Source organism: Scardinius erythrophthalmus (genome assembly GCF_964197995.2).
Source record: "Scardinius erythrophthalmus genome assembly, chromosome: 14".
NCBI classification, from domain to species: domain Eukaryota; kingdom Metazoa; phylum Chordata; class Actinopteri; order Cypriniformes; family Leuciscidae; genus Scardinius; species Scardinius erythrophthalmus.
This window is the reverse complement of record NC_138234.1, coordinates 2,747,285-2,773,821: the sequence shown is the minus strand read 5'-3', so window position 1 is coordinate 2,773,821 and position 26,537 is coordinate 2,747,285. Positions and strand designations below refer to the sequence as shown.

Genomic DNA, 26,537 nt, shown 5'->3' with positions numbered 1-26,537 from the left:
GTCCTCCAGCGATGTTGTCCGCCGAATAAATCATCAACTAACCACTGTATTTCGCCAAGTTCATTTAACGAACTTTCCTTTCAAATGTAAACAAACAGTATCTCACCACTTTATAAATAACGAAACAAAATAAAATACATTAAAAAAAACACTCACGGAGTGAATTTCTTGTCGAAACCACTCAATACACAATCTAAATAACAACTAAGTGTTTTCAACTGAGAAATATGCGTGTGACCGCTCTCCTCTGAATGACAATTAACTATCCAATAGGAATCCTCTTTCCAGTACGGGAGGCGGGACCATTACTTTATCAGCCAATCAGATATGAAATGCTTCACTCAACCATATTTGCATATACATTATAAAAGTTTGAAAAGTGTAAACAAAAATAGCTCACCTCAGCTGATTGATTACATTAAAATTGCAAACATTTTTTGTATTATAAGTTTTCGGAAATGTTATGTTTATTAAATATGTAAATGGAGCGTTATCTCACAAATTTGCATACATTTCTAGAACAAAATTCTTGTTTTGTTTTTCTTTTCTTTTTTGACATATTTTAGTCAAAGGTTTTTACAGAGGGGATATTGGATTTCTCTTTTTATCACTCCATAGGTTTAAAAAAATACTGTCAACAACCAGGAAAAAATAAATTTCCTTTTTTTTTTTTTATATAAAATGTTGAATAAAATCAGGTAAATTATATATGAACAAACCCCTCTGTAAAAACCTTCAGAATATTGATAGGAATAAAACTGTAAAGTTTGGTATATGTAAGTGCTGCTGAAGTGGAGAGAAAAGGTCATTTTGAGAAAACAGACTTTAAAGACACATACTGTAATTGAAATCTACAGACGCAAATAGATAAAGTGCTATAAAAGGTACACTTAAAAGTGTATTTAGGATGTTTTCTTTCCACTAGTCTGAAAAATAAAGCCAAAAAGCCCCAAATCTCAAAATTGACATGATAAAACAGTTTTTGTCTGTAGTGTCTCGCCTTAAAGACACAGTTGCATAACAAACTTTAGAATTAAAGTTAATTCTGAATTACACAAGGACAAGTTTTTATTTTGTGAACAAATTTAAATTTAGTTTTTATATATTTAGTTTCAAACTCGGTTCACTGGACAAAATGCGTTGTCAACCTGCAACGTCATCAAACACAGACGACACTTGAATTAAATAAATATACATGTGCATATAATAGCTACATAGATGTGTATTTATAATATAAATTCATTATTAATTATAAATGATAAATTGTCACATTTGAAAGTGAATGACACATTGTGATATTTAATATGAAAATAAATGTAATTGGTCATATTAGATGTGTCTTTTATCTTATTTAACTATAATCATGATCCCACTTATCTCTGTTGATTTGTGGTAGTTAGCCTGTTTATTATTATTATTATTATTATTTTTAATGAAGGCTATAGATCATGGGTGTCAGACTCAGTTCCTGGAGAGCAGCAGCCCTGCAGAGCTCTCTAATTAAACGCCTAAACCAGCTAATCAAGGTCTTCAGGATTACTTGAATACTTCATTTTCTGCGTTCCGCTCAGTTTTGTTCCGCGAGCCTGTCGAACTAAGGTTACTCTTTTGCTAGTGAGCGCAGAGAGACGCATTCTCCGTGTGGGCATTGTCTAGTGGACTTTATTTTCAAGCGTTCAAGTCACTTGCACATGCGCTGTTGTCTGCAGACCAGGGTGTTTCCCCGAGAACTAATGGTTCCCTTGAGAACATTTTCCTGGTTGTATTTGCACCGCTCTAAAGTGACGTACACTCTAAGAAGAAAAGGTTCAAAAATGAACCTTTTGAGGTTCCTGGAAATTGCAACTGTGGGGGAACCTTAAGGTTCATTTTTGAACCTTTTTGGAAAGGTTCTAATTGGAACCTTTACTTAAGGGTGCATTAATGAACCGCCTGGGTTCCATTTTGAACCTTTTTGGACACACTTTTGGTATGTATATATGTATTATTATTATTATTATTATTATTATTATACATTACTACTTTAATCCCATTTCACAACACAGACACAACCTATTATTCTTCTTGCAATATTTATTTAATATAGGCATATACAAATTTGAACACAGGACAGAAAGTACAAATGAAGACTTATTAAAACTGGAATAGAATCTAGAATATAGAGAATATAGAATATTACATTTCAAAATATAAAGTTCACAACAACTCATTCCATGTATTTACATCATGTATTTACCCACCCCCCCACCACACACACACACACACACACATTCAGTCAAACAAGAAATTGGCCATTTTAATCACTGTGGGTGGTATTTTGGTTTCTGCGTTATGGCACATTAAAAACTTTTCAACAAATTTCAGGGTGTTTCTCATCTTTGCAGCATACTCAATGTTGAAGATGAAGTGTATTGCCATCAGAACAACAAGAGCCATGGTCAGATCATCCACTTCACAGACCTTCTCCCCTTCCATCAATATTTCTAGGAGAGACTCTTCAACCAAGGCACGTCCCTTTATGTACAGCACAGGGTTGGGTGTACGGGGTTCCTAAACAAAGAAAGGATAATGCTATATAAGGCATAATTATATATAGCAGTTAAAATACCATTTATGATTATAATTTTTTTTCAAACATTTTCAAAAAGCTAAAAAAAGAATTGGTCATTTAGATAAATTTAAATTATACACAAATTTATAGGACACCATTAAAGGAAAAGTTCCCCCAAAATGCTCTCCTCATTTACTCCCTCGATGTTGCTGGTGATGTAGAGTGGTGCATCAGAATGACATCAGAACACAGAAGAGTCATTTGTCACTGGCTCCTTTGAGAGTTTCCAATGGGGTTTTATAATGGGGGTTTTCAATATATGAGCAAAATAAAGCCTGTGCTAACATAACTTGATGATACTTTAACATTTTGTTTTACACTGTAAACTCCATATGCACATTGTCGTATATAGTCTTATATAATTATTAGAAACATACTTTTCCAAAAATGAAAATTGCTTCAAAATTCACGGTTTCGGTATGGGTGACAAAATGTTGTCAAATTATGTTTACCACAGGCTTTATTTTACTAATAAATTGAAAACCCCCATTATAAATTCTATATAATCTCGAGGGAACCAGGGTGTGGGGTTTTGACGTCATACCCGCACCACTCTATAGTGGAACCTGCACACATTCAAAGAGATGGGGCATACAAAACTATTTTTTTAAGTATACTATACCTCATTGATAAGATATAGAGATCTTGGACTCTCTTTGAATAAAAGTGGAAGCAGCAGGACAGCAGCAGCCATTGAGAGACCTTAAATGTAAAATTGTAAAAATATGGGTAGTTTAGTGTTAATTGCAAAATTGTATTTACTAAAAACAAATTGATTACATTTTCATTTATATATATTACCTTTGTGTGCCAATTCAATATGGGTTTTTTTCGCTTCAGCCAACTCAGCACAAATATCCACCCCGACTTCTCTTCTGTGGCACTCATTAATAACTTTCTGTGCCACCAGGGCAAGATTTTTCAGAATGTTCTTTTCAATGTTTGCATCAAGTATGCTTTCAAACTCTAATACAAGCTGTTAAAAAAAAATATTAACAAAAATGTTCAAATGTGCAAATGTTCATTTCTTTGAAGTCATAATTTGGAATACAAATCTACTCACAACTGAGGGGATTTTAAGGGCTGGATATCGTGATAGTATTTCTTTTGTGGAGTGATGTTTCACATAGTCTGCCCTCTCATTCCTCGTCCGTGCCATGCAGTCTTGTAAAAGTCGGATATTTGGTGTCCTCTTCAAGCATTCTGTTCTCATTTTCTCCAAGTGGATCCCTATGCTGTATTCATCTTCTCCCGATTCACTCTTTCCACAAAAAAAAAAAAAAACATACTTATAGGTATGCTAAATAACATAACTTAAATCCTGAAGATTATTCTATTTGTGACTCTTACCTCTTCAGACCTTTGTCTCTTTTGGTGCATGTCTTGGATAACAGATAGATCCTCAGTCTAAAAAAATAAAAAAGACATCCATTACTGTAAATATCCATTAAGGTGTCGTATCATTTGGCATACTTATTTCTTTATTTGTTACCTTATCGGTGACACTTGTCTGTTGGATGCTCTGAGAAGTCATCTGGTTCTTTACTTTCCCGAATCTGCTGCGAACTTTTTTTATCTCTTCAATGTCAACCAAGGGTGATCTTTCTTTCTTGAATTTGTTCTTAAGCATCTCATGCCATGACTCCTTGAATTGAAAAATATTAATTAATCACGTATAACCTTCAAGATAACAATATCAAGGAAGTATTAAAGGCTTTATGAAATTGAAAAACTCTTTGTCATGTTCTTACATATCCCCTTCCTGTCCTGTCTCTCAAGAATTGGTATTTAGCAACAAGGGCTGAACACACCTTGTTGTATTGTTCACTTGTTGGATACCTGAAAAAAAAAAGAGAAACAAAATTTGTCCTCCATCATGCTCTAAAATTATGCTATTAATTATGCTATATAATTACCATGTATATGTGCACATCTGATCAAACAGTGTTTGAATTATTTTTGATCTCCATTTGCTCCGTCCTGTTGAAGAACAAAAATCTCTGCTCTCCTCATCAAGTTTTTTTTGTATTGCCATAGGAAATTTTGGTAGCTGATAATTTGCTGGCCACACTGTTTGAGCAAAGTTCTGTGTTGAGATTGCCCCATGTGAAATACCAAATGAAGTCCTATAGAAAAAGAAGTGAATTAGAAAAGTGTTATTTTGTATGTTTGTCACAACTCAACACCGGAGAGGAGACTAATTTTTATTTTATTTTTATTTTTTGAGAAACAAGACTCTTATACAGCGTTCTGTTCAAGTGTTGCGTATGCCCAGTAGGCGTGGTTTAATCTCTGAATTCTCGCGGGTTTGATACGGCACCATAAAGAAGGTAGAAAATAATGTGGTGCGTTATTGTAAATAATTGAGTCAAAGTGTAATATGTTCATCCCACTGTAGCTTGGGCATAGGGTGCATAGAATGTTTCAGACTGATATTGTATGGGCGGTCGATGTTATGTGATTGAATTACGTTGTGATTGCAGGCCTATGGCAAATTCCACCGCGTGCGCCAACGCAGACTGTAAGTGTACTTTCATTATTCAGTCTAACCAGCAGGATCTGATACGCTATTAATTAGATTAATCGAGCACCTATATTGACGTTATTGTGACACAAAATCCTAAATAAATAGCCTAATTTTGTAATATTTTTAAATATCAATTAAAGTCATTAATATATTTTTTAAAAGTGTTATTTGATTTGATGGCATGTGCCACTGAATGTTTTGTAATACCAGTGCTACTTTATGTTGTTTATCTCACAAAAGTCACAAACTGCCCATTCTATGAAAAACACTAAATAAATCTATCATGGGTCACTACGAATAACATTTTAACAGTCACGTCCGTTACTGTAAACCGTTATTTTTACATGATGCTGCACGGATGCACGCCAGTAGGTGTCAGTATAAGTGAGTGTAACACTGGCCATCGCAAGATTCTGATCTGTGGTTTTAATATTTCAAGTCCTCCCAAAAAGTGTTAAAAAAATTAATTATTAACAATCATTTGTTTGGCTACGTATCTGAAAAGGATTACATACCTAGCTACTAGCAATATTCTTTATTTATATAAGTGCAAAAAGGTACTCAGTGCATTTTAACATACTTACTCATGATTGGTGTGTGTGGTCTTAGAAGGCATCTCAGTCTTTAGGCTTTGCCGTAATCTTATAAATTTAACTTGATCCTTCATTTTCGGAAATATTTTTGATATCATATTTTCAGTTAGGTTTACAAAAGTGTCCCCATCAATTTCATTCTCTGTAAAAACAACAAGAGTCAGTAGGCCTTTGATATTTTCCACCAAACTGCATTAAGAATTGTGTATAAATGCACATACACATCCTAATGTTTAGTAATCCGATGCCGCAAGGGGATCAAAAGAGTTCCTTCCAGGTTTTTATAAGTGTCCAGTCCATGGAAAGCTAACTCTTTCCCTACTTCAAGGGCACACCAAGATGTTTCGGTAACTTTGTATGCATGGAGATGACTGTCAAATTTGAATGGAGAGAGTATTTTTCCAAACATGTACCACGAACCACCGTGTCCATATATTGCTTTGATCTTGAGAAAAAGTGGAATCTCTTCAGTGTGTACAGTGTCAATCACTTTGCATTCTCCAGTTTTATAAGCTGTATTGTTAACTGTGATGAAATTTGTTTTTTGTAGGACTTCATTTGACAGAGTTCTTCCAATCTGTGATTCCAGTGTGGCCAAAACTAAAGAAGGCAGGGTGTTTGATGGGACATCAAAAGCTCCTGAGGCATGGCACACTTCATATCCAATGCTTTTCTTCTGAGCTTGCTCCCAGCATTGTCTCAGCTGATGCCTTCTAGCAAGTGATTTGGTGATGTTCTTGAAGTTGCAAACAACAGTAGACATTTTCTTGAAATATTGATGTTTTGCCTCAAAGCGCATACAAGACAAATGAATTAATGGCCCATATTTCAGCATAAGTGAAGGATAGTGCACCAAAAAATGCATTTTTGGAATGACACCACCAGGGAAAAGCTCATGAAATGTTGCCAAAAACTCTGTAATTTTCTCCTCAAGATAGGGTATCCATGATCTTCTAACCACTGGGGCCATGATCAAATCTACCACTTCACACAGTAAGATGTAGCAGTTCCAATGCATGTTTGGAGGTACATAAGATCCGACCATTAGTGGTAGTAGTCGAAACAATGTCCAGGTTTCTGAAGCTTTACCAGAGATTTGACCTCTGCTTCGCAACATTCTTTCCGTCAAGATTTGTGGTTTAGATGTTTTATCATTTACAGAATATGAAAAATTTTCAATTTCATAGTTCAGTTGATCTAGGGTGAAGTGTTTATCCTTGATTAACTGATGAAGAATCCATCTGAGAGCATTAGTCAGGTCCGAATCTTTAAGATTGTGTAACCCTGTAGGCATTTTTGAGGAAAAGTTGTTATACCACATTTTTAGGAAGTTCAATGTCTCCTAAATAAGGATCCACCGTATAACATTGAAATAAGGGTCCCATTTTCTTGTAATTGTTATTGAAACAATAGGTGCATTATTCACAGCCGAAACACTACAGGTGGATAGGGTAAAATTTTTAAGTTATAGATATCACCATAAAACCTTTCCAGTTTTTCACTTACATAGAGACAGACATTTTTTGTATTACAAGTTTTCTGAAATGTCATGTTTACATATGCAAATGAGGCATACCAATATATATATATATATATATATATATATATATATATATATATATATATATATATATATATATATATATATATATATATAATTCGAGGGGCAGGCATACCAGTACGCGGTTCTCTCTTTCGGGCTAGCCCTGTCTCCTCGCGTCTTCACGAAGGTTGTCGAGGCAGCCCTTGTTCCTCTCGACGACTGGCTGATCCTAGCTCACTCTCGAGACAAGGTTTGCGAACACAGGGATCTAGTGCTCTGGCACCTAGCTTGTCTGGGCCTTCGGGTCAACTGGGAGAAGAGCAAACTCTGCTCCATGCAAAGGATCTCTTTTCTCGGTATGGAAATCGACTCGGTCGCCATGTGCGCGCAGCTTACGAGCGAGCGCGCGCAGTCACTGCTAACTTGTCACTGCTAATGGCAACACGGCATGCTCCGAGTCCCAGTGACTTCGACCTGCCGTCAGACCTTCACCCAGTGGATGAACCTCAGTTTTCTATGGGCTGGAGTGCCCATAGAACGAGTTTCCTGGCATGTTGTTGTATCAACAGATGCCTCCACAATGGGCTAGGGCGCCATGTGCAATGGACATGCTGCCGCGGGCTCCTGGACAAGACCCCAGCGTCTTTGGCATGTCAATTGCCTCGAGTTGCAGGCTGTACGTCTCGCCCTGCACCGCTTCTGTGCGTTGCTCAGGGGTCAACACGTATTAGTCCGATCAGACAATACCGCCACAGTAGCGTACATCAACCGACAAGGTGGTCTGCGCTCCCGCCGCATATCGCAACTCGCCCGCCACCTCCTCATATGGAGTCAGAAGCATCTGAGGTTGCTTCGAGCCATTTATATCCCGGGAGACCTGAACCGTGCAGCTGATCTGTCTCGGTTTCGGCCTCTCGCTGGAGAATGGAGACTCCATCCCCAGTCGGTTCAGCTGATTTGGGATCAGTTCGGGGACGCACAGGTAGATCTGTTTGCCTCCCACGACTCGTCCCACTGCAACCTGTTTTATTCTCTGACCGAGGGCACGCTCGGCACGGATGCACTGGCGCACAGCTGGCCGCGGGGCCTCTGCAAGTATGCGTTTCCCCCAGTGAGCCTTCTTGCGCAGACTTTGCGCAAGATCAGGGAGGACGAGGAGCAGGTAATTTTGGTTGCCCCGAATTTGCACAACCGCACCTCCCTGGCCAATTCCCCTGAGGAAGGACCTGCTTTCTCAGGGACGGGGCACCCTATGGCACCCTCGTCCCGATCTTTGAAACCTCCATGTGTGGTTCCTGGACGGGACGAGGCAGGTTTGAGTACCCTACCACCAGCGGTGGTGGCTACCATCACTTCCGCTAGAGCATCGTCCACGAGACATGCCTATGCGTTGAAGTGGAACGTCAACTGGTGTTCTTCTAAACTTCAAGAACCCACGAAAGAACCCCGATCAGTGTCGCGCTTTCCTTCCTTCTGCAAGAAGGTTTGGAGCGAAGGTTGTCTCCCTCCACCCTGAAAGTGTATGGTGCCGCCATTGCAACACATCATGATGCAGTTGATGGTAAGTCCATTGGAAAGCACGACCTGATCATCAATTTCCTGAGAGGAGCGAGGAGACTGAATCCTCCTCGCCCTCCTCTCGTTCCCTCTTGGGACCTCTCAGTGGTTTTAACTGCTCTGCAGTGTGCTCCCTTTGAGCCTCTGCAATCAGTGGAGCTTAAGTTCCTGTCAATTGAGACAGTGCTCCTGGTTGCATTGGCCTCCATCAAGAGGGTAGGGGACCTGCAGGCATTTTCGGTTGACGAAGCGTGCCAGGAATTTGGACCGGCTAACTCTTACGTGATCCTGAGACCCCGGCCTGGATATGTGCCCAAGGTTCCCACCACACCCTTTCAAGACCAGGTGGTGAACCTGCAAGCGCTGCCCTGGGAGGAGGCAGACCCAGCCTTGGCACTGCTCTGTCCAGTACGCACCCTCCATGCTTACGTTGACAGAATGCATTGTTTCAGGACTTCAGACCAGCTCTTTGTCTGTCATGGTGGGAAGCTGAAGGGAAAGGCAAGCCAAGCAAAGGTTGTCTCACTGGATAGTGGATGCCATTGCTTTGGCTTACCAGCAGCAAGGTCGACCATGCCCCCTTGGTGTGACGGCCCACTCCACCTGGAGTGTGGCATCCTCTTGGGCTCTAGCGCATGGCGCCTCGCTAACAGACATCTGTAGAGCTGCAGGCTGGGTGACACCTAACACGGCCTCTGGGCGACCCCCACGTGTGTAGTCCACTGTAAGCCTCTCTGAGCATGTGTCTTTCCCTCGGCAAGCCACCTTGCCACCCCTGGGTTTGAAATATTCCACCTACGGCTGGACACCCCAGTGATTCTCAATATGCAGCCCCCTGGGGTCATGTGTATTCCAAATCCCCCCCTTCGGGCTGGGCATAATTGCATATTTCCACTGATATATGCTTCCCAGTGTACCTTGGTACCTTGGCATAATTCCAGCAGCCATTAAAAACTGTCCCTTTCATGTTAATGTTGTTTTTCATTGTTTACATGTTTAAATATTCTGAGAATGCATAGTTTAGTTCTAATGTTTAATGTTTAAACTGCAATAAATGCATTAAAACGTTTTTTTTGTTTTTGTTTTTTTGGCAGCCATTTTGTTTTTATTGTTTATGCCAAAACAGTAATGTTTACAACTTGTTATACGGCAAAAATGGATTCAGCACCTAAAAATCATATAGAAACAACACTTGAAGTACTTTTCCTCAAAAATGCCTACTGCATCTTATCCAGGGCTATTTATCTATTTTGGGACTTGACTAAGATATCATGCATCACATCAGGTGGAAACATGTGAGTTATGACTGTAGGAGCATAGTTAAGTGATGAGAAACAGCACTCTCTCTGCACACCATAAACGGACCCATTATCAGGATTTTCACAGACAGCCTGCAGGTGGTATCTGTAATTAGCACTGTCTCTTAGAGTAAAGTCCTCTTCTTTGAATTTGGTAGTGATGTCTTCTTTTGTGGCCATGCAAAAACGACATATTCTCCCATGTGAAAAATTTCTTTTCAGCCCAATCAAAGAGTGAGCTGAAAGATTGTCCGCTGAGATGGTGACTACTGTGCCATAGAATCTTCTGCTTTCCCCATTACATGACAGTGTCACTCCCTCTGTCTCAAGAGACGTCACTTCTTCAATCAAAGGCTGAAACAGATTGTTATAGTTGGTAAGATCTTCTTCAATATACCGATGTCTGATTAATGATGAAAGGTAAATATTCTCAAGTTTTGATGTATATTTCTTATCAATGTTTCCGAGTTTAAAATACACAGCTGTCAGTTTATGTTTTCCCCTTTAGAGCCTAAAGGGTTGACAATCTCAAATTCATCGATGTAGAAATGTAGACGTACATTGGATAAAGAAGAAAGCTCACAACTTTTGAACTGGTCTCCATCAGTGTAGTCCTCCATAACATCCGGATGTTTGGGTGTTTTCTCTTGGTTAAGCATTGCCCACACATCCTCATTATGAGCAATCTTTCTCAGCAGAGCCTTGAGAGGTATGTACTGGAAATGCGCACCATGTCGTTCTGTTTGATCCAGCGGAATTTGTACAGGTGCAATGTATTCAAGTTCATCTTCACAATAGTGCTCAAGCATCCATTCACTACTGATCTGTTGAAGGCATTCATCAAACATATTTTGCTGATCAAGTAGTTCAGATAAGTTGTCATCAGCATCAGTGTCAATTTGATGTTGTTGTTGAAGATGAAATCTTATAATCTCAGCATAATGAGTGGTGAATTCCTGAAAGATGACTTGCAGGCTCTCCACAATACTGAACTGAACTGTGGCTGCAATACAATGCTTCTCTCTTAATTTCAAAATGAAGAGACAAAGATTGCGCTTGAGGTTTGGCAGTAAATCTTCTGTTCTAAACTCTCTGCAGTTAGCAATATCCTCCACATTAGTGTTAGGTATCTCCTCTTCAAGATCATGAAAGTCCTCCGTATGTTCCTCTGAGTTACAATGTTCATCATCATCACAAGCTTCCTCTTCTTCACTGACCAATGAAAGAAGGTCTCTATGTTTGCGATAAATATGTGATCTGTAGGAACTGAAGGTTTTGTTGGTTTTGCCACAACCGTTCAATCCGCATGTGAATTCAAATTTTGGTTCATTTTGATGGTAAAGGCCAATATGACGAATCTGTTTAATTAGGGAGAATGTTTGTTTGCTGCATAGTGGACAGTTAAAGAGAGTGGGCATTTCTGTCAGATTAACCTTGAAATGTAGGGATGAATTCCTGGAAACTGTTTGCAGTCAACCAATTAGCCACATCTTGGATTGTCCACTGAATCACCTCTGTGCTCATCCTTATTTACAGAAAAGATAGTGTTAAAATTTAGAGAACAATGTGTTATCACATACATTTTCTTAATATGGGGATAAACAATTAATCATGATCAGAATCTAATATGGGTAGAAGAATGTCAATGAGATATACAAGCCTGTTATGTTTACTGATTTTAATCTCTTTTTTGTTTTTTGTTTTTTGCCATATATGGGCATCGGAGACTGTCAATTTTCAAAGCATTTTTATAAATCATAAATGTATATATTTATTCTTTGTAATGTGGGGAAAGCATTGATATTAAGAGGTAATTATTTGTAACTGATTGTATTTTTGTATCTTTTGGAATTGTATTGAATCCAATTAGGGTCAATTTGACCCGGACCATACAGGCTGTAACCAGAAATTGAACAGTGCATATAAAGGTTTTTGGTTCACCCAAAAATGAACATTCTGTCATCAGTTACTCTGATTTCTAAACCTGTATAACTTGTATAATTTCTTTGTTCTGCTGACTTTGAAGAATTGTAATAGATCTGGGGCACCGTTCACTTCCATAGTATTTTTTTTTCCTACTATGGAAGTCAATGGTTCCCCAGATCTGCTTGGTTTACAAATATTCGTCAAAATGTCTTCCTTAGTGTTCATCAGAACAAAGAAAATTATACAGGTTTGACAATTTGAGTAACTGATGACAGAATGTTAATTTTTGGGTGAACTATCCCTAAAAAAATGTGTAATACAACCAATTATATACATGTATAACGTTATACCGTTAAGTTTTCTGCGTTCAAAACGGTTATACTGGTTGTACGTTAGATGGCGCTATGGAGTAATTTTCCCTGAGCAATTGCGCAAAAATAACACTAGGGAGTTTGATAAAAATCTTCAATTTAGTTTTATATATTTCTTTATTTTAACTAGAAATTAAAATGAAACTGAATAACGTTAATTAGCTAGAATCAGTAATGAATTTTAGTTAAGAACCACTGATGTAAATAATTTAAAAGATTATAGCTTATATCCATCCAACTAAAATACCTTTTATTACTATATTGTTACTAAAATAAAAATGAGGAGGTAGAGGTAAAAACAAACAAAACAAATATAAACCACAAATTGTTCTTGTTTTTTTCTTACCTTTTTTTAATGTTCTGAATCCAATCAATTTTGCGATCTTACTGTCGATAGAAGAGTCACAAAATGAGCTCAAACCTTTTTATGACACACTACACTCATTATATTATCGCGGATATCAAGGTTTATAGTTATTTTGACATTTTATTTGTGACTTACCTAAAATATTTTCCGTCGATCCTCTAGTAGTCCATCAGCTGACGTGACGTGAGTCGCGCAACAAAGTAACGGTTTAAACTTTTTTTTTTTTTTTTTTTTGCACAGACCATTGAAGATTTTGTGATTTATGTAAACATGTAGGCTAATTAAATTATTAATGAATTGTTATTATTTAGTATTGGTGCAATTAAAGTGGCTAAACATTTATGTGTTCTGATTTTTTTTTTTTTGTGGAAACAAATACATTGTTACAATTTTCAAAACTTTTATTAATAATAATAATAATAATAATAATAATAGGTAGGCTATGCATGTTATTAGCCTAGGCTACTATTAATATGAAAAAAAAAATAGTAGGCTAATCAGAACAGTATTATTGTTATGCATAATAAAAATGATAATGGTAATAATAATAATTATTATTATTATTGATATATTATTACTTCTTGGATGTCATTTTAGCTAGAAGAATTCAAGAGTAATTAATAGCCCAACGTTTCAATAGATTAGGCCCATATCTGTATCAAAAAAAGAAAAGAAAAAAGAAAACTATGTAAAAAAATAAAATGTGTATATATATATATATATATATATATATATATATATATATATATATATATATATATATATATATACAGGGGTTAAATTGGGATTTATTATTTATTATTGATCTGCTGCTGCAGCGGCGGCCAGCAGCGTGAGGTTTTTTTTTTTTTTTTTCAAGGCAGTAGAAGGTTCTGGAACTTTTGCGCGCTTCCACATCCCGCGCAACTACTGATCTCCCAGGAACATTCATTATACATTGCTGCGTACATTTATCCGTGTCGGAGTTCTGAGTAGTAGCCTACTTAGATGCGCATAGTCTCAGCCTCAGACGTCACGCCCACGGTCTGAAGGCACAGAGAAGTCTGAAGGTCTGGCTACGCGAGACTAAGATGCGCATTGCATGCGCGAGCGGTGCGCGATCATGGTCGACTGACACGAGATTAAGCAGCTGAACAAGAATACGGCCGTGTTCCGATTGTTCTCATCTCAGCTCCGCCGAGACAAAATAGACATGCCATTTCAAAAATCTTTCATTTATTGTCAGAAATATATTTTCAAAAGCATCACTTTCATCAAATTTTATATGCCATAATTTCCAGACTGCAAACAGGCACATCAGGACACAAACGAGCAGGCTTAGGCCTATGTGCCGGGGCTGAGCCCCGAAGAGCCCCGGCCCAATTTAACCATGTATGATAAGGGCAAAAGTTTGTAGTTCACTTTGCAATTTACAGAAGTTGTTTTTGATTAATGTTTACTGAATTATAATTTATTGACTTTTCTATAAAAAATGTTGCATTTATCCTCCTGAAAGGGCATCTTTTTCAGGGCTGTAGTTTTGCTTATAATTGTGCAAAGTATTTTTTAACTAACAGGTGAACAACAATAATGGAGCATCTTTAATGATCAAGTGCTTTGAATGTGTACAAATTTAAAAGTTCCATTCTTGTATGGTCAGGGGCTAATAGCAAAGCAAGGGCCTAATAACAAAATACTATTTTTTTTACAGTCCATAGGTTCAAAAAGGAACCTTGACAACAGGCCAGGTTCTTATATGAACCATTCTGCCACAACAAAGGTTCTAAAATGAACTGACAACATGTGCCAAATAATCAGTGGATCATTATAGAACCTATAGGTTCAACTTTGAACCTTTTTTATAGTTAGAAGTTCATATTTGCACTTTAAAGTTCTTTTTTGAACCCCAAAGGTTCAATCTCTTTTAAGAGTGACCTGCTCAAAAACTCTGGACAGGAATATAAGTGTCCATCACCATTGATTAATTGACTAAAATAATATTATTATTGACCCAATCTGGGAAAAAGTAGAGCCGCAAGACTTATTTGTGTGAGGAATATCACAATTATTCCCAAAAAAAAAAAAAAAAAAAAACTGTGAGGATTAAAATTATGTTTGTAAGTTATAGGTGCCAAGCCAAAAACACTTTTTCATCAAAGTTTGATCATTTATGGTGCAATTTAGTGATGTTAGTTACATAACAACAAGAAAGGGAGAATTCCCACCTTAGAGAACAAGATTGGGAAGAATAAGATAATATATCCTGAAAGTAGGGGGAGACCGGGGACGGTTGTAACACTTTTTGCATTTCTCTCAGTTACTTAGAGACTATTTGGACTAGACCAACCAAATATATATTGTATATTAAACTTGCATCTGTCTGCTAATTACACATACCATTTAAAGATGATTACATATGACACATCGTTCACAGTATTTATTTGAATGGAAAGAAGCCAGATGTTGCAACTGACCCCGACCCAGGGACGGCTGCAACATGTTAAAAATACCTTAAATTTCATTAATTAACTTAAGTTTTTTGTCTCAATGAGCATTAGAATTCTGAAAATATTAACTGTTTTAGGCCTGCTATGATATTATAGTATTATTTATTTCAAAAATATTATTATAACTAACTGTGCATGTGCAGTGTGAGTGTCATCACTCTAGCTTGTTTCTGATTGGAGAAAAATGACATGTTGCAACTGTCCCCGGTCTCCCCTATTATTTAGGGAAGGAAAATCTAGAAAGTTTAGACTAGCACATTCATATTTATTATTTATTAATGCCTCTTCTGCTTCTGCACATAATCCAGGATATTAGAGCGAGAGCGGGTCCGTCATTCTTCAGTTCGTCCTCTCAGAGAGAAATCTCCTGAATTTCCTTCTAGTTTCTTCAACAACCGCGTCACAGTTCAGTCTGCATCTGACTTTATCATCTCTACACCAGGATAGTTCACCTGTGACTGAACTGGAATATCCTAAAGAGAGAAAAACAGGTTTTAACAGCTCACATTTATCAAGATTTACATTTAAAACAGAAGATTTAGAGGAAAATGCAATGTGTTGGACGGCAATCGGTCTCTGTGATTAATCTTTTAAATCAGGGTCGTGTCGTCAGATTCTGGACTATAAGTAAATACATAAGAGGATAAACCTGACCAACTCCTCTTGAAGAAGAGAAACTGAAACACCTGATTTAAGGAACAGGGATTATTGTAAAGAGTTCTTATAAATATGCAGAATGGATCACCAAACCCAAGATTTATGAGAGATAGAAAAATAAACTTTGTATAAGGTTTGTAAAAAATACAAAGAGAATAAAACTGTCATTAACCAACTCGCTATAGTCTAATCAATCTAAAACAAGTCGGGTATTGTTTGCTATATGTCTTTTTGGCTTAAATCCTGATTGAGTCTCATCAGTAACAGAACTCAGAACACTTGAGTCTTTTAAGCACAGGCTAATAATCATTATTAAGAAGACTAACAGGCCGAGGGAGAAACGAGGAAGCATTAACTTGAAGCACTCAAGATCTTCAGGATAACTGGTGTAATAATGTTGGAGGAGGCTGGAGCTGAACTCTGGGACTGTGACCCTCCAGGATCGGATTACTCACTGTTAGAGCGCCACCCTGTGGCTGAATAACGCGAGGACACTAAACCTCTTACAGAAGAGTTCCATGACTAGAATCTGAAACTTAAATTCTATCTCAGTAATATATTTATAATATATATATATGAATGAAATACGAATTTTGGATCATAAAATGTTTGTACTATATGCTTTTTCTATGCATCAGAGTTAAATAAGGAAGCGCACCGTGGTTTATAAATAAAGACTTGGCACAGATGAGCTATATCGTGTTTCTTTCTTGACCGCAGATTTCAGTGCTGTTGAAATGGCGTCGAGTTTAGGTAAGAATCAAATTAAGGCACAAACATAGCCTATGAAGGAATGTTTCCTCAATGATTTGTGCAGTGATTATGAAATATTAGCCAACAATAGACAATTGTTTACTTCGTTTAGTTATTTCACGCTCGTATGTGTTTAAATGACATTGCATAGGCTACTAGGAAGAAGAATAACCGACGTAGGCTATATAAAAGGCTACATTTAACATTCATTTTAACCCATCAATTGTGCTATCTAGGCGTAGCCTATGTATAGTTTTGCATTTTTAAATTCGAATTAACAACCACAGCTAGACATAAATGTTAGCTTATAGTGACGCAAACGTAGCGACACACTCTTAACGCATGTTGAGATTGATCAGATGTGTAGTGTAAGCAGTGGCGTAACTTTGTTTTTAAAAGTGGGTGGGACGGGTTTTTAAAAAAAAACGGTTGGGGGGGGGGGATTTATGAACGCTAAATCATAAATCGATGCATGTATAATAACATTACGATGTCCAGCAATCGATTGAAATAGTGCATGGGTTTAATTTGTCGTTTAATGAGGTTTGATATACATTGGTGTGGGTAAATTCTTAATTAACACGTGTATTGAAATGGTCCAGTGGTAGAACTTTTGCCAAGCGTGTCAGAGGTTGTAGGTTCTAATCCACACTCGTATAGGTTTTTTTTTCTCATTAAAAACGATTATGTTTATCAGTGGTTGTATATCAGGCAAGCATACGTTTGTAAGCATTTTGTTTTGTAATTTCACCGGAACGAATAGAGAGTCTCCACAACGGATTGAAGCGCGCGTCCGAGTGAAGATTGTGCGCGAGCTACAAGAGAACACACGCCGTTTCTCAATGTCAAGGATACTTCCTTGGCAGGACTGGTCCTTCCAAGTCACTTCCTTCAGAGGCTAGGCGAGGCTCCTCTTTAGCATTTGGAGAACATGTAAATGGAACAGGCTAGCAAGTGCACGTCATTACATCAGTGAAAATGAAAAACAGAGCGTTGCTATGGACGCAGTTCTGTTCACTCGGGCAGTTGTGGTCGTTTTTAAATCAATAAACTCCTTTTTAATCATATTGATTATTTGACTGTCAAGTGTGTTTAAACAGTGCGGATAAATTTGACCCATAACATAATGGATGTAATTATTTTTTAAAACAAATGTTTGGAAACGTAAATATAAACATTACATTTGAAAGCATATTTCCCCGTTAACGCTAGAGATGTTCCGATACCCTTTTTCCCTTCCCGATACCGATTCCGATACCTGGACTCAGGGTATCGGCCGATACCAAGTACTAATCCGATACCTGGGTGTGTATCTATACAGCTGCAATTCATACTAGCCCTGTATGAATTGATAGAATTATTTTATAAAAGGTATTTTAGTTTTACAATATAACTGTTTAAAAAAGTGCAACAAATAAATCTAGGAATCTAAAAAATTATAGATGAATAATATGGGTGTAACGGTCCACAAAATTCACGGTTCGGTTCGATATGATACACTGGTGTCACGGTTCGTTTTCAATACAGCAAAAAGAAAGAAATGCCAGAGAAATTTCCTTGATTTACTTTTTTTTTTTTTTTTTTTTTTTTAAACTAACATCATAAAGTAGGCCTATGATCATTTTTTACTTTGAGCAATGATGGAGCTATACTTGACATATAAAACAAAAACAGCTCCTTATAAAAAAATGAAATATAATATTGTAGTAGTTATAAACAAAGGTTTATTTTATTTCAGATTAACATTTGAGGGCAGCAATTTTATTCATAATGTCAAAATAAAACCGACGTAACCTTACTTGAAAGCACAATGTTTCTGGTTTCCACGTCAGCGCAGTTTGATCCGTTAATAACGGAGAAAAGTGAATGTTTCTCACTAGATTTCGCAGCGATGTTATTACTTCAGTGGCGAACTCAAATGCTTTCTTTACTGGATCTCTTAGCGCTGTGTAGTAACAGTGTCGCTTGATCAAGATCGGCTCGCGCTGCATTGTTCCAAACTGTTTAATGGTCCGTGAAGCACAAAATAATGAGTAGTGCAGTTTTGTTCCGTTTTCATTACGTTTGCCATTTGATGTTGGGCGCCAGCGTCTCTTACATTATGCGCTTGCCGCGCGCCTACATTTGAAAATTTGCATTTTCATTTCTTCTTCGCTGCTCTAAACAGTGGTTGCTTGTGGCAACAGCACAACTTCCTGTGTTGCCACAAGCAACCACTGTTTAGATCAGCGAAGAAGAATTGATCTCCGATTTGCAGCGTTAAGCAAAGCTAGCGTGCATAACTAGGTATTGTTTAATAAAATGGTATCGGATCGGTACATGGGTAGATGTACTCGCCGATACCGATGCCAGAATTTTTATTGGTATCGGCGGCATTTCCGATACTAGTATCGGAATCGGAACAATAACGCTCCGACTCCGTTAACGTCTGACATTTTTTTAATTTTTTGAACAAGATAGCAAAGCTGCGCGCATAGGATTGTGGGTGATTTGAGAGCGTGAAGAGCGCGAAGGCTACACATATGCATCCTTTCCTGTGTATGGGATATTTTTCGAACGAAGGACTCGAACCTTGGTTGAAATTCCGAGGATCCTCGACATTGGAACAGTCCTTCGACGGATGTCGATGACGTAGCATCCTCGATATTCTGGCTTTCGAGGATCCTTCCTTGACATTGAGAAACGCCTTGAGTCCTTCGTTCGAAAAATATCCCATATACAGGAAAGGATGCATGTGTAGCCTTCGCGCTCTTCGCGTTCTCAAATCACCCACAATCCTATGCGCGCAGCTTTGCTATCTTGTTCAAAAAATTTAAAAAATGTCAGACGTTAACGGAGTCGGAGCGTTAACGGGGAAATATGCTTTCAAATGTAATGTTTATATTTACGTTTCCAAACATTTGTTTTAAAAAATAATTACATCCATTATGTTATGGGTCAAATTTATCCGCACTGTTTAAACACACTTGACAGTCAAATAATCAATATGATTAAAAAGGAGTTTATTGATTTAAAAACGACCACAACTGCCCGAGTGAACAGAACTGCGTCCATAGCAACGCTCTGTTTTTCATTTTCACTGATGTAATGACGTGCACTAGCTAGCCTGTTCCATTTACATGTTCTCCAAATGCTAACGAGGAGCCTCGCCTAGCCTCTGAAGGAAGTGACTTGGAAGGACCAGTCCTGCCAAGGAAGTATCCTTGACATTGAGAAACGGCGTCAGTCCTTGGTTGAAATTCCGAGGATCCTCGACATTGGAACAGTCCTTCGACGGATGTAGCGATCGCAGCGGCAACGCGCACTTTGATCACTTGATTTCAAAAACAACACATTTCAGCGCTAGATCGTCTCTTACAAACGAACTAAATGAATGCTCTGCTAGTTAACTGGAGATGTTTTGTTTATTTGTATTGGTACATTCGTGCCGTGAGATGTTTCAAAAGTGGTGGGGACAATATCGACCTTAGCAAAAAGTGGTGGGGACATGTCCCACCCGCCCCACCCGCAAATTACGCCTATGAGTGTAAGTAAGGAATAATTATACTTATACTTATACATAATTATACTCCGCTTCGCGTCGTGACCGCATTACCACCTCGGGTGTGCATTATTTTTCTAATAATTCAACGGCCTGTCGTCAATTATTCCGCTTATACTACAGTTACCACACCTCGAAACATTGTTCAGATTATGTAGGCTATTTCAAGACGTTTGTAAAGTTGTTGTCATTAAAACGCTCTTGTATGTAGGACTAATTTCTTACGCATCTAATCCCATGCCTCAGTTGCTAATTCCAAAACGTCATTTTAGAGTTAGTAACGAAGGTTTGAGCCACTGATAGCAGACTAATGCTGGGACACACGACTAGCTGACACATTCTCTGACTGTTTTCATCGCAGCAGATTTTAAACACCGACATTGAACACAGACTGAACGCGCGTTTGGGCATTATCAGTCATAAGTATCAAATTACATTCATAGGCTTTATGCTATTAATGCAGTTATTAGAAAGAGATGTTGCAATAATGAGACCGAAATCATGCGCGTCAATATTGTTATTTATTTATTAATTCAATTCGTTTTAATTAATTCGTTCATTCTTTTTTTTTCTATTATTGACAGATGACAGTAGCCTAGCCAAATAAATGAAACACAACGCCCTTTTAACAAGTAGGCCTATCAATAATTATTTATTTGTTAAATTATCTGCAATAATAATCCGTGCTGCAGGACTATCCATTTATTTAGCCTATATTCAGTTTAATTATCTATTGATTATATAGGACTATATACTTTATTTATTCAAATTAAACAGCATGTTTCCATTGATTGTGAAGCTAGACACTGAAAATTCCAGATGAAGCGCATGGGGCTAAATGCTTTTTCTTGTTATGAATTGTATCCTATTTTCCGTTATTACAGTTAACTATGCGAAGTGATATGGAACTGTAATGCGGTCAAGACCTGCCTGGAACTACTTTAGCTGTGCGTTTCCCTGAAAATAATGCACACCTTAGAACGTTCGTCAACCAATCAGATTCAAGCATTCAACGGCCCTGTAGTATAATAGTAAAAGAATGCATACGCTAAAATGAAGCAGTCAAGACTTTTTACTCCATAAATCTACACAAGCGCTGATTGAGGGAGCCTATAGTGTTCACTTCTCCCTGAGCACGTGATTATTGAAGATCACTACTGGACAAAATGCGACAATATTTCGTAAATATACATACACTTTGCATTTCAGAGGCTCCATATAAAGACCAATGAGAACATTGTGCAATGCGACTGCAGTATTTTATTATCTATATTATATTTAATATTTATACTCTCAGTGTCACTTTCATGAAAATAAAAAGTCATTAGAATAAAAAAATAAGAAAATGAAAAGCTGTTTTAAAAATAATGGTCTTGATGGGGGAGGAGTTAATTAGGCCACGCCCAGGCATGGCGCACATTAGCAAATAACGATTATATTAGCATTAGCTCATCAAGATCGATTATAATGAGCGCTATTAAATGTGAAATAAAAGACCGCGGACTTCAGACACTTCTCAGAATAGTTCAGATTCAGACGATAAAAACAGACGTATTGTTCTCTCCTAACTTGCTATTGGTCAGTAGCTATTGGTGGCTTAAGCCCCTGATTATTGTTAAAAGCCCCTGAACTTTTTGAAGATTGACTCAGGGACATTATGTATAATGTTATGGTCTGTTTACAGTATTCGTTGAATAAAGAATAAGGGTAGAATATATATATATATATATATATATATATATATATATATATATATATATATATATATATACTTTTTTTTTTTTTTTAACCACAGGAAACATGGTTGAATTTATGTAGAAATGGCATATAAATAGTGGTTTGTTTGTGAAGATGAGATGACTATCATTTAATTGGTGACATAATAAATTTTTGAATGATTGTGTTAAGTGTGTAATTGTTGATTGATTAAAGACCTCTGTGTGTGTGTGTGTGTGTGTGTGTGTGTGTGTGTGATTTTTCTTCCAGCAGCAGGAAGAAGAAGTCCAATCTTTGAACGTCCTAACAGTAAGTGAATTAAATCACTGGCAGTGATATTAAGATGTGTCAACTTGATACTTGTATGTGTCCCTTTAATGAAACATTATGGATAAAGGCCCGTTCACACCAAAGACAATAACTATAAAGATAACGATAACGATATAGTTCTAAAAATTGTTCTCAATATTAAAGAATAGCAGAGATCACATCACAACTATAACGATAATGGCACAGAGAAATGATAATTAAATGAATGTGCAGCAATTTGTACAAATAGAGACTGATTTGTGAATACAAATGTTTTCTTTTGTATAAGCGCATCATAATTTGCACATGCAACAAAGAAGATGTGCATGTGTGGATCAGGTGACACGCGTTCATTCATTTACGTCTTTTCTGATTCGATATCATTTGATTCATTTGGATTTTGAGACTTTCTTTTCACGGTTTTCAAGCACTTCACAACCCACACACAAGCAACTGAAATGATGAATAGGCCTGGTGCTGATTATTAAAGGCGCTGTAGGTGATGTTGGGTGACGTCACTTCTTGTTGATGTTTAAAGTATTGTCAAACAAAACGGTTTGACAATACTTGTCCCCCCCCCATCCGCGCACTAACCCCCCAAACCCCACACCCAAATCCTTCTTGTCGGTTATTGGCTGGAAAAGTTTGTTGTGTTTCGTGGTGCGGGTGAGCCCAGTTTGTTTTTGTTGCCATTTGTGGAGCCTGTGGTGTCTACAGAGACTGCGTTCTTTTTATAGTGTGTTCAGGGGACAGGCAGCTAGCGGATAGTGAGGAGCAGGGCTGGACTGGGACAGAAAATCGGCCCTGGCATTTTGGCCCAGACTGGCCCACTATATATGATCATAAACACCACCCATCTTTCCACGCCCTTAAATATGTTTTTGTTCAACTCCTATTCATTAAACCCACTAATGCTATGTAATGAGTGAGTATAAACGAGTGAGAGTTAACAGATGAAAAAAGTACAAAATTGTCATTTATTAATACACAGCGATGCATCCAAAAAACAAGCTATAAGCTGCATTGGCATAGCAATACCAGTGTTTTTCACAGGAATTTTGTTAAAACTGTGGTGGGTGTGGTGGCTTTCTATGGGGGTTTGGGGGCATGCTCCCCCTAAGAAAATTTTGTGCATTTTAATGTTAAATTCATCAATCTGGTGCAGTTTGAGGGTTCAAAATTAAAAGCTCCAACCCATATTCAGTGTGCAAATATAACAAAGAAAAAATCTGTCTATATTACACTACTACATAATAATAGTTATAATATTAATCTCATGACAGTAGCCTAATAGCCATATATTGTAAAACAAATGCACTGAAAAATGAAGAAAACTTTTATAATTAGTTTTGTACTAATTTCTAAACTTGAAAGAGATCAGCACATGATCTTTTATTTTGACGGAAACTGCATCAAGCTTTTATTTTGGCGGAAAACATGGATAAAAACGCGTCTCATTAAACTTCTAGTAAATTTCTGTAAAACTATGCAGTCAACTCGTCAACTATGCAGATGTGGAAATAATGCGTAACTGGGTAATGGGTTCCTACACTCATAGCCAAAGTGTTTTTGAAAGTAGTTCTGCTTACCGCGCGCGGACTCTAACGTTACACTTTCTCATCTCTCTCCTGATCCTCCTCACTCACTAATACTATCCTCCTCATCAGCCACTGGAGCTGATGAAGGTCATGCTGCTGCAGAAAACATATATATTGTGACACATTTTACCAGTGTTGTAATGTAACGGAGTACAAATACTTCGTTACTGTACTTAAGTAGAAATTTCACGTATCTGTACTTTACTTCATTATTTAAATTTATGTCAACTTTCACTTTTACTCCACTACATTTCCTAGATAAAATGTATACTTTTACTCCGCTATATTTCCACTAAGCATCTTCGTTACTCGTTACTGCAAAATAAAATCAGAAGAAATGTGTGCGACTACAATAAGGGAGGTTTGGCGAATCACTGCTCCTAGATTGCAGTACGCACGGCGCGCGCTCTATTTCAGCGTAATGCTTGTTTGTTGCCATGCCAAAGGAGGAGGAAGCACAACTGAAACCGCCATGGAAGCACGAGAACCTGCCGGAGGACCTGGAGCACGTTTAACTTACAGAGCTGCCAACTCTCACGCATTCACCGTGAGACACACGCAATTGACTTTTTCCACACGCTCTCTCGCCTCACATCAATTTTATCACGCACAGAAAAATCGCGAAGCAAAGAGGACGACCGACAGACTAGACAGAGCAGGTTACATTATGATATAAAACATTTTTTTTTTTTTTAAACTCAGATTATGTCAATTTTATTACGAAATTCAAAAAATAAATACTGTTTTGGCGCTTGTAAATGTTACGTGACAGATGACAGATCCCTAGCTCAAGTGAACCGATCATCTGTAGGGTACTAGCTAATAGTAAAAAAAACATGAATACTGTTGAAAGATACAGTAGGCCTATAACTTACCGAAATGTTCCTCATACATAATATCGATCAATAAGTGTTTTTCATCAGCGTGAAGAGGTCAATAACATAGCTGGAGGACAATTATGTCACATTTACCTCAGGAAAGCCATTTAATAATAGGCTATAGCACAGTTGGCAAGACAAAAAATAGCTATAGAGAGTATTTTGCTAAATATGTGTTCTATATTACATATTTATTATATTTTTACTTATATCATTAAAGTTTTTATTATAATAAAAAAAAAACGCATTCTATTTAATTATTTTTAACCTTAAATAATAGCCTACTACAAGCTAGGGCTCTCTGTATGTTTACAGCATTAGGGGAGTTTTTTTTTTTTTTTTTTTTTTTTTTTTTTTTAATTAACGCAGATCTTGAGTAGCCTACCTAATATTTATACAAATGAGTCAATATTAAATCAAATCACAAGTGAATTGAATTGAAATAATAAAAAAGCGTAGCTTACCAGAAATTATAAACATTGTAACATGTCACTAAACCTAATAAAATTCAGTTTAATTACAAAAATGTTAGTGACAATCACAATACACTTATTGTGAAGCAATTTTTTTTTTTACAGCTAAAGGTTCATGCAGTGGGAGATAAACGATAACACAAGTAGCCTACAGTACAGGCTACACATTCCCTCCAGTTTTTCGCGATTCCGTGATCGCTGAATTCAACGCATAATCAAAAAAAAAAAAAAAAAACTTTTACTTTTACTTCAATTACTTAAGTACATTAAATATCAGAAAATTACTTTTGATACTTAAGTACAGTATATATCAGATACTTTAAGACTTTTACTTAAGTAATATTCTAAAAGGTAACTTTCACTTCTACCAAAGTCTTTTTCTAGTACAATACTTGTACTTTTACTCAAGTATTGCTTTCTAGTACTTTATACAACACTGCATTTTACAGCGTCTGCTATTTCTATTACACGCTATTTCTCTGCACATTCCTTGCGTCACTTCTCCATCTCTCAGACTATTTTGACAGATACACACTTGACACTGCACGCTCACTCAAAGCCCAAAGGGGGAGGTTTTTAAAGCTGTGATTGGGCCAGCACAGTGTCAATCAAGAAAACAACCAATGGGCCGCTGATCTACGCGTTTCATGGGCCGGTCTGTCAGTGGAAAAAAAAACTAACGCTTACTTTTTTTTGACCAATGCATTACACCGGCACTAACCCAGTACCGTCAATTAAACAAAACAAAACGAATGGGCCGCCGATGTACGAGTTTTATGGGCCGTTAAAAAAAAAAAAAAAAAAAAAAAATATGAGATGTAGGCCTATCAGCCCAAAAAGCATGTCGGCCCACGGGGCATTTGCCCGGTATGCCAGATTACCAGTCCAGCCCTGGTGAGGAGATGTTTGCTGTATGTGACAAAAAATGTTTCGGCCTAAAAAACGCGTGACATCGCTTAGAGCAGCTTTAATGTGTGAACAACTATCTATATGTGCATTACTACATTTAAACAAATACTTTTTAGTAATAAGTTGAGTGAGCAAAATCCAGAATTACATGAATTTGCAGCATTTTGTACAAATAGAGACATAGTTGTAAATACTAAACTTCGATTTTGAAAAAATCCTTGATGTAGGTCAGAATTTGTGCATGCAACAAATAAGATTTGTGGATCCGGTGACACTCATGCATTCACTGACTCGTTTCTGAGTCGATCTTATTTGATTCATCTGGATTTTGACACTTTCATTCTGCTAGTTTAGCCACGATCTACACACACACACACACACACACACACACAACCTAAGACAACGGTGGTATTAAAAAAACAAA

The 26,537-nt window shown here is 37.3% G+C and overlaps 1 protein-coding gene across 4 annotated transcripts in view; it reads left to right on the top strand.

The window, feature by feature from the left end:
- The first annotated feature begins 16,649 nt into the window (after positions 1 to 16,649).
- The window catches only part of LOC308701497 (uncharacterized protein), a 49,442-nt gene continuing 39,554 nt past the window's right edge, over positions 16,650 to 26,537 (top strand). For 3 of the 4 annotated variants that reach the window (XM_081383818.1, XM_081383817.1, XM_081383815.1), the window contains exons 1-2: positions 16,650 to 16,689; positions 22,217 to 22,255. In XM_081383818.1, coding sequence (XP_081239944.1) covers positions 16,674 to 16,689; positions 22,217 to 22,255 — 55 coding nt within the window. In that variant the 5' untranslated portion in view covers positions 16,650 to 16,673. The remainder of the gene's footprint in view (positions 16,690 to 22,216; positions 22,256 to 26,537) is intronic. The other variant, XM_081383816.1, reaches the window with a different exon arrangement.